Source organism: Arachis ipaensis, chromosome B05, assembly GCF_000816755.2.
Source record: "Arachis ipaensis cultivar K30076 chromosome B05, Araip1.1, whole genome shotgun sequence".
NCBI classification, from domain to species: Eukaryota; Viridiplantae; Streptophyta; class Magnoliopsida; order Fabales; family Fabaceae; genus Arachis; species Arachis ipaensis.
In genome coordinates, this window is record NC_029789.2 from 13046612 (window position 1) to 13056464 (window position 9853).

Here is a 9853-nt window from a genome sequence, read left to right on the forward strand (position 1 = left end):
GCTGAAGCTCAAACAGTCAAACTCCCGAATTACAATGTTCTGGGACAAAGTAACCTCTCTATAATCAACATCAATAATTTGTCGAAGACTACTCACAGGAATATCTATGAATATAAAGCCTTGCTGCACCTACAGACCCTTTTTTTCCCAACCTTAAGCTATGTATAAGCTTGACCTCCTAGTCTCTTTCTAGCATGATTTTAATGTGGCTCACTGTACCATCTGGATGTTTACTGATTCTGTCTTGGTTATTTAAAATGTCCATAACACTCATCAAATCGGCCTCCACAATCACTCTTCTGGAATTCAAATCCCATGCCGTTTTTAAACCATAGAAAATACTCCACATCTTTGTTTTTTATCTTTATGTTCTTCTTTTTTCGATTAGAATAAAAGACTAAATTTAGCATCTATTGAATTTTCTAATTACACAATAAAAAAAATTCAGAAGCAGAAAAATAAAAAAAATACAAAAATAAATTGTACCCAAAAATTTTTTAATATTGAGTTGAGCAAAAAAATGAATTGGCAGAAGCAGAGTTTAGCAGGTATCATTTATCCCTTTCTTTTTAGACTTAGTTTGGTAAATTTTTTTTTTTAAAAATAGATAAAAAGAATAATTTTTTAAAAAGTGTAGCATTTATGTTTGGTAAACCAAATTAAAAATAACTTTTAATAAACATAGGTAGCAACAATTATGTTTGGTAAAATAGTTTTTAAAATTTAAAAATATTATAAAAGACATAAATTTAAGTGTTAAATTTGAAAATTAGTTAATATTTGAACTTATATTAGATTTTTAAATTTTGAAAAGTACAAATCAACTTTAAAAAATTTTATCTTAATTACTTTCAAAAAATATCCCGATATTTTAAAAGCTGCAAGTACAAGCACATGATATTTTATTGTGCTTTTAGAAAGCACAAGTACCTCTTGAAAAAAATTTTACTAAATCAAGTCTTAGTTAGTAAGAGACGAAAAGGGAGAAGAGGGTACAAAAGATATATCTATTTTAGTCATTTTGTATAATACCAATTACCAGTTAATCCATTTCTTTATTTGTATGGGCCACCAGTACTGTCTTGATCCGTTACATAGAAAGGCCCATTTAGCCTTAATGGGTTGGACATACTTTTGAAATTCTGAAATGGGCTGTAAACCCTAATAGATCATCACTTCATTTAACGGTGCCAATTAAAAATGCGTTCCCCACCTGATCCCACGGATTCAAATACAACAATCAATTTAGAGGAAGAAAAAAAAAATAAGAAAGGAAAAACAAACTTTGTTTTGTTTGCTGGAGTTCAAATTATATCAAATTATCGATTTAATCACTGGCATAAAACCCTATTTCCCTTCTTCTTGAGCTGTGCCAAAATGAGAGGTTCGAAGCGTTTGGCTGTTTCGGAACCGAACCATACCGATACAAACGAAACAGTGGTAAGTGTCTCTGTTGACACTCTTCCCTTTTGTCGTTTTCGAGCTTCAGCTCAATCACAAGTTCACTACTTGATTCACCAATTTTCCGTTACGCACTTTACCGCCGACATTTTCCCCCTTTTTTTTGTTTGGGTCTTAGAAGAATACAATTTTCCAGCTAGTTCAATTTTTTTTTGCTTGCTGAATTTTTCTGGCATTGAGTTTCCGCAAAATCGTGTTATTGATAGCATCTTAAAAGTTTGTCCTTGTGATTGAAAATCAGTAATTGTTGGGAGTAGATTGAACATCAGTAGCGATTTGAATTGAAAGGGGGTGAGTTGTAGGCATTTGCTAACGAAGCTGTTTGTAACTATAAGCTTATCTTCTTGTGTTTACTTCAGTTTTGTGCTTATCTTTCTTTCAATATTGAAAGGATCCACCCAAGAATTTGCGATGTTACAGGACTGAGATTTGAACTGATTTTGATAAGAAATAATAATTTACTGGCTTATTACCAATAAATGACACACCTATAGTGCTCTAGCTCTTAATAGTATGCTAAATTGTCTTTTATGCTTTTTAACGGTTATCTTTGGGAACTTGCTAGGAAACTCTCCAGAGTTTATGCTCGAGTCATTTTACATGTGGCAGATGATTTTTTTGGAAGTATATATTTATGTCCGTGTGTGGGTGTATAACTTCCGATGGCCAAACTACCTGAACTTTTAGATGCTTGAATGTCTGTAGCCTTTGCCTTATCCTGTTGAAGCTTAGTATACCTACATTTTCACTGTGATGCAGTTTCGGAACAAAAGAATAATGGAAGGATCTCTTTTTGACGTTCATAGAGCTGAACCATCCCAGCAAACAATGGCAGTGCCATCATTGGATATGCGGCGGGCAGAGTCATCCCAGAAGCATGTGAGAGCCTTAAACACCCAGTTTGCAAGGTACATATTTTATATCAACCAATTTGCCTTTTCCTTATTTGCATATTTCAGTTTTTGGTAAATGAGAAAAAAGTCTGGGTTTGGATTTTGCATACTTTGCATATGTCTTATTTGGTTAGCATTTGTTATAAATCATCACGCCTTGATGTAAAATCTGGTTTAAGGATCCTGCATAGTCCTTCTCATTATTCTGCTACATGTCTTCCATTTGACAGCTGGGTTCAAACACAATTACAGAATCACCCTGATGAGCTCTGGGAAGATGGTGTCAGAGATTACTTAGAACATGCTGCAGGCATTATGGTAATTCAGCACATGGTTTAATGATCTTACATACATTACTTATATTTCCAATTTACTGGTAGTTTCATACTATCTGAATCCAAGTAATATGTTATTGAAGCTACCATTTTAGCAGACTCTTGTCTGATATCTTGTAGTTTTGTTACTTTTATGGATACTTTAATTAAATAAACAGGTATACTTGCACATTTTCGAATGGAAAGTGAAACCACTGTGGTTCTAGTTGTTAAGTAACTATACAAGGTTATATCTATTGTTGTTAAGTAACTATACAAGGTTATATCCATTTTATAACAACATCCCTGCCTGTGTTCTACCAAGAGGGAGTCTGTCTACTGGTGAGAATGAGATTTGCTTTGGCTACACTATAATATGCTTGATCTCACTGCTTGTTCTTGCCACCTCTAATGATTTTAGTGTTAGCATCTATGTCATTCCCCCCCTCCCCCACAAAAACCCCAGCCCACCCCAAAGAGTCGTGCTGCTCACTACACTATACTGTAAGCCGTGCATAAAGTTGAAAATCCTTGTATTGTTTCAGGAAAAGTTTAGTGATGTTGTAAACTGGATCAAAGCAAATGCCACCAAGGGGGAAAATTTGCCTGCTGATGTTGGTGCTTCTTTTGCCGGGAAAAAATTATCTCCAGATGTGACTAATAAAGAAAATAAAACTTCTGGAGAAAAAACTGGGTCTACTACAGCTAGTCCTGCTTCAAATTTTGCTAGTCCTGCTATGAGTTTTGGCAGTCCTGCTATGAATTTTGGCAGTCCTGCTACAAATTTTGCTAGTCCTGCTACAAATTTTTCTAGTCCTGTTACAAATTTTGCTACTCCTCTGCCAAACTTTGCTTCTTCTGCTGCGAACTCTGCTTCTTCTGCTGCAAACTTTGCCACTCCTGCTACTTCATGGGGTGCTGGATTATTCTCAAACAGTCAAAAACCTTTTACATTTGGTATGATTCTTCTCACCCTCAAATAGTCACCCTATATGTTTAATGAAAATTTAAGACCATGAATCTTATAAAATGAAAATAAAAAAATTACATTTGTTGTATAATTTTATTGTGATGTCTAGATGACAGACAGCCGACAGTTATTAGAGGCCATGGGACATATGTTCATACTGGCTTAGGACACCCATAATAAATTGGAGGTTTGCATAGAGTATCTGTTATCTTAATGTCCTCCATTTTGGAAACAAAGCTTGCTATCTATTCCTTGGACGGATGCTCATATCCTGACTGGAATTTCAAACTGCATTGCATGCCGATTTGTGGAACTTAGTTTGAAACTTTTGTCTCTGTTTCGCTATTGGCTGCTAAATTATCCTATGTTTTCCAGGTACTCAAAATTCGGCTCCCTCTAATAATGATGCTTCAGATGATGTAGATGGTGGTGAGGACATGATTCTTCTCTCTTTAACCCTTCCCAAGTTTTCAGTTACAGTCTTCTTAATAGATACTTCATTTCCTTTTGCAAATACAGATTATCCTATCCATTTTGTATTGTGTGTTTGATTCACCATTTATGACCCTTTTTAATGCTGGAGGTTTCTTGGAGCAACTGTCACATGATGTCATTGTTGTTCATGATTAAATGAATATAAAATGAAGGTTACTTTATTTTTTTGTGGTAGGTGGTTTGATAACTGTATGTCATGCTTCTGTAGTCTTTACTAATGTATGATAACCTTTCCTCCTCTATATGGTAATTATTTTCATTAAAGAAACCCTAGAGTAGGAAGAACATATTTACATCTGCAGGTTGTTTAACAAAAACTAAATCCCTTATTCCCTCCCCCCTTCTCTCGCCCTCTTCCTCTAAATGGTAAAAGGAAAGTTCTATTAGTCTGGACGAAACAAAAGATACACGATATTGGGAAGAAAATGGATATTGAGATCTGAGGGTACTATTATTCATTACTATCAGCTGGGTACTTGAATTTTTTATCTTTTCATTATTGCCTTGTTATCTTGTTCTAGTTTTTGAACTTGATTACATATCATTACCTTATATATTGTTGTAAGTTTAGTTTTGACCTTATACACTGGGTCCCATCAACATTCTTGCTTGCTAGTTTATAGAAATGTTAATTTCTTGTGCACAAGAGAACCATTAGAGTTACATTTATTAATATTCATGGCATTTATAATCAATAAGATTAGAAAAAAAAAGGGCGGTACAAATTAAATTTTTTTTATTTGGTTTCAGAAAATGACTTGGAGCAGCCCAGCAGTCCATCAGTGAAGAAGTCAGAAGAGAAAGGTATCATAGTTGTGCATGAAGTGAAGTGCAAACTATTTGTAAAGGTATTTTTTCCCCTCCCCTCATTTGATGCAATGTTTCAATGTAAATTTAATAATTTATATACTTGCAGTGTCACAATAGCTTTCAGACAGCATCTATTTTGCCTACCCTTATTCAATTTAATGAGTTAATGTCTCTCACTTTTTTTTTTGGTCCAGTCAAGTGATACAGATGTTAAGAATGTATGGAAAGATAAAGGAATGGGTCAACTGTGTATTAAATGCAAAGAAGGTGTCAGCAAGGCTACCAAGGAGTCCAAACCAACAATCATTGTTCGAAATGAGGTTTGTTCTTTTGTTATTTCTCTTAGTACTTATAGTTTAGGTGAGTTTCTGTGAGTTTCATTGACTTTCTGATACCTTCATTGATGGCAGGTAGGGAAAATTCTTCTCAATGCCTTGTTGTATCCAGGAATAAAGACGCATCTACAGAAGAATACTCTTGTTGCGATATTCCACACGTCGGTATGGCACAAATGCTGAAGTGTTTATATAAACATTGAAAAGCTCTGTATAGTTTGTATAGTTAGTATTGATAGGAGAAGCTAAAAGTAACCTTTTCCATTATATTTTTAGATTCTGTTTGAAAAGCTTATCATTCGGAATTGTTCACTGTCGTTCTTCGTAGGATATTGCTGATGGAAGTGGTGAAAATAATGATAGCGTTGTTGCACGCACCTTCTTGATAAAAGTGAAAACAGAAGAAGATCGAAATAAATTGGCATCAATAATCCAAGAATATGCTCCAGGATCTTGATAGTACGCGAGATGTAATTATTGTGCCAAGTTGAGTCATTACATGTAATCGGTGACCGGATCCACCTTCAATTTTCCCTTCGAAAAAATCTCAAGTTTATTAAAGGTCTCATATGTTGGATTCTGTTTTTACAAACCTTGTGGTTTTAGAGGCTGCTGCTTATGTACCATAAAGAGAATGTTAGATGATCATGGTCGGTATCAGTACTTTAGATTGAAGCCATTGTCAATTAAGGTTAGTGCCCTTATTGCCTCCGTGTTCTAACTCTAGTTTGGGGCAGATGGTAGTTAATTATCACACTTATCTTTTTTTTTTTTCTTCTATCTTTTTTTTAATCAAAAGAATATATAGCACCTGATAATGCTGTAACGATTATTTGTCAGAAATGGCCAGATTTGGCATGTTAATATAGGTGCTGCCGATGACTTATAAATAATACACATTTGTTTGTCCAAAAGTTCACAACAATTCATGCGATTAGGGATAGAAAAAAGAGGGTTATCATTGTTGAGTGTACATGCTGGGTGGAAAGAGACAAAATAAAATCGAGGGCAGTTCACAAAATTCAATTCATTCTTGATCGTTGAAAAGCTTGCAGAACGATACATTTTGCTATAACGCATAAAAAAAATATTCCGACAGCTCTACATTTTATTGTAATTCTAAAAAAAAAGACGTAATTTTAGCTGTTAAATCAGTTTTTGAAGGTGTATATTTATGCGTTGTTTTATGTTTTTTTGTGTATTTTATATTTATAATGTGTTTTATATGAGTGATTAATTTAATAATTAAAATTTTAGATGGCATTAAGATTATTGATCACTTTGATTGCTCTATTCTAAACGTCAGTTTAGAATGATTTTTTAAAAAAGTATTTATTTTTTTTTGAAAGTTATTTTATATTTGAATAAGAATTCAAAATTGAAAAAAAGTCAATCTAAACTAATACCACACGAATCTAAGTTTTTTTTAGGTGTGGTAAAATTCCATGAGATATGGAACCCTATGAATATTGTCCCAGATGGGAATTCAAAGATGGAGAATTTTTCGGTGGAAAAGGGAGCCCGAGACATTGCAGGGATTCAAGTGGGAATTTCCGTCCCGTTTCCATGATCTTCGAATAATACGAATTTATTTAATTATTTTTAATATTTTAGGTATTTTAGTAATTTCCTCTATTATATATATTTGTTGTGGTGAAAGATTAGGTGCATTTAACTTCATATGAAGTTGATAACTCAGAGTCGTTAGTTGATAATTTAATCAAACCTGTCAAATTATTTAACGACTCTCAACTATTAATTTCACATGAAGTTAATGTACCTGAGTTCCACCATTTTTCATTTTTTTGTGTTAGGACTTATTTTATTTTACTAGATTATGTTGTGTTATTATATTTTTTGGACTTAGATATTGAACTTTAATTAATTCATTATTTTAGAATTTAGACAAAATACATTTGTATGTTGTTTTAACGTATTATATGTATTTTTTATTTTTTTTTTCAATTTTTTAAGAGCTTTTTATTAAGAATTTTTATAAGAATATGGAGATGGGAATTCTCATGGAAACTGTGAGAAAACAAAAAATGAAAAATGAGGCTTAGTTATCCCTTACGGCAGGAATTGGAGCGAGATCGGAGAAAATTTGTAGCAAGATCCGAGAATTACGAAAAAACGAAAAATGAAAAATGAGGCAGAGTTATCTCTCACAGCAAGATTCGAGGTGGGATCAGGAAAGATTTGGGACGAGATTGGAATTTGGACAGGATTAGGAAACTATGAAAAAACGAAAAATGAAAAATGAGACTCAGTTATCTCTCACAGCGGGATTTGGGGCGAGATCGGAGAAGATTTTGGAGTTTGGGAACCGCCGTGTTGACTTTCCTAATTTCAAGGCGGGATCAAGGAAGATTTGGGAAGAGATCAGGAAAGATTTTGGAGCTCGAAAACCGTTGTGTTGACATCCCTAGTTTCTTTACTTAAAATTCTAGTTTTAATTATTTTTCTTATTATTCTATTGGATGACTTATATAAGAGAAATAATAGAGAGTTATCAGAATTTATTATTTATAGCTATCATTCAATTATTAACTCATTTTTTTACTCTAATTTTTATAATCTAGTAATTCAATCATATATTTTGTCTCATACTTTTAAATATTAGAGAAAAGTACAAATAGGTCCCTGACTTTTTGTTCTGCGGACATTTTCGTTCTTGACCATTGAAAAATACTTTTAAGTCCCTGATCTTCACAAAATTTGGACGGATCAGTCCCTCCGTCCAAATGCCTCCGTCAGGGACTGATCCGTCCAAATGTCTCCCTCAGGGACTGATCCGTCCAAATTTTGTGAAGATCAGGGACTTAAAAATATTTTTCAATGGTTAGGGACAAAAATGTCCGCGAAACAAAAGGTCAAAGACCTATTTATCCTTTTCTCTAAATATTAATGACTAACTAATAACCAAGAGGCGTGGCCATGTCTCTAACAATAAATGAGTTGAAATATATGGTTTGTTTAAAAGAAGGAAGAGAGAACATATTTATAAGAATGAAATTATGAAATGGGTAGAATCGAGTATTACCTTGTTAAGGAATGGGGATTCTCCCCTACGAGAAAACAAAAAATAGAAAATAAAGCTTAGTTATCCTCCACGACAGGAATTGAGGCGAGATCGGAGAAGATTTTGGGTGAGATCGGGAAATTGCGAAAAAACAAAAAATGAGGCCGAGTTATCTCTCACAGCGGGAATCGAGGCGGGATCAGGGAAGATTTGGGGCGAGATCAGGGAAGATTTCGGGCGGGATCGGGAAACTAAGAAGAAACGAAAAAAAAATGAGGCTCAGTTATCTCTCACAGCAAAAATCGAGGCGGGATCAGGAAAGATTTAAGGCGAGACCGGGAAAGATTTTGGAGTTCGAAAACCGCCGTGTTGACATCCCTAGTTTCGAGGTGGGATCAAGGAAGATTTGGGGCGGAATCAGGAAAGATTTTGGAGTTCGAAAATCGCTATGTTGACATCGCTAGTTTCTTTGCCTAAAATTCTAGTTTTAATGTTTTTTTTATTATTCTATTGCATAACTTATATAAGAGAAATAATAGAGAGTTATCAGAATTTATTATTTTTAGCTATCATTTAATTATTAACTCCTTTTTTTATTCTAATTTTTTTAATCTAGTAATTCAATAATATACTTTGTCTCATACTTTTAAATATTAATGACTAACTAATAACTAAAAATAATAGATTTTAATGTTTCCTAACATTTCTCCTTATAAATATAATAAGTAATAACTAAGATGAGCATATATCCGTCTAACAATATATTGTTTTGGAGCATTTTGTAACTTCAATTAAATTTTAAACAAAATTAGATATGTACAAAACTACAAATTTTTAAATTCTCTTTCCAAGAGTGGCGTGGCCACGTCTCTAACAGTAAATGAGTTGAAATATGTGGTTTGTTTAAAAGAAGGAAGAGAGAACATATTTGTAAGAATGGAATTATAAAATGGGTAGAACCGAGTATTACCTTATTAAGGAATGGAAATTCTCGTAGGAACTACGAGAAAACAAAAAATGAAAAATAAGGCTTAGCTATCCCCCACGGCAGAAATTGAGGCGAGATCAGAAAAGATTTGGGGTGGGATCGGAGAATTACGAAAAAATAAAAAATGAAAAATGAGGCTGATTTATCTCTCACAGCAGAAATCGAGGCGGGATCAGGGAAGATTTGGAGCGAGATCAAGAAAGATTTGGGGCTGGATCAGGAAACTACAAAAAAACGAAAAAAATTAAAGAAAATGAGGCTCAGTTATCTCTCACAGCGAAAATCGAGGCGGGATCAGGAAAGATTTAAGGCGAGATCGAGAAAGAAACCGCCGTATTGACATCCCTAGTTTCGAGGTGGGATCAAGGAAGATTTGGGGCAGGATCAGAAAAGATTTTGGAGTTCGAAAACCACTGTGTTGACATCCCTAGTTTCTTTGCCTAAAATTCTAGTTTTAATGATTTTTCTTATTATTCTATTGCATGACTTATATAAGAGAAATAATAGAGAGTTATCAGAATTTATTATTTTTAGCTATCATTTAATTATTAACTCCTTTTTTTAC

General features: G+C 33.7%; 1 protein-coding gene across 3 annotated transcripts; it reads left to right on the forward strand.

Annotated features, from left to right (window-relative positions):
• Positions 1249 to 6192, forward strand: LOC107642969. Of its 3 annotated transcripts, XM_021123073.1 has the most exons (10): positions 1345 to 1440; positions 2027 to 2097; positions 2221 to 2369; positions 2585 to 2672; positions 3214 to 3625; positions 4014 to 4067; positions 4884 to 4981; positions 5138 to 5263; positions 5354 to 5443; positions 5607 to 6192. In XM_021123073.1, exons 2-10 carry the CDS (start codon positions 2044 to 2046, stop codon positions 5733 to 5735), a joined length of 1200 nt encoding a protein of 399 aa, XP_020978732.1. In that variant the 5' UTR covers positions 1345 to 1440; positions 2027 to 2043; the 3' UTR covers positions 5736 to 6192. The 3 variants fall into 3 exon arrangements, with proteins under 3 accessions (XP_016201977.1, XP_020978732.1, XP_016201979.1); XM_016346491.2 differs by lacking the exon at positions 2027 to 2097 and having other exon boundaries at positions 1249 to 1440; XM_016346493.2 differs by lacking the exons at positions 1345 to 1440; positions 2027 to 2097 and adding an exon at positions 1574 to 1752.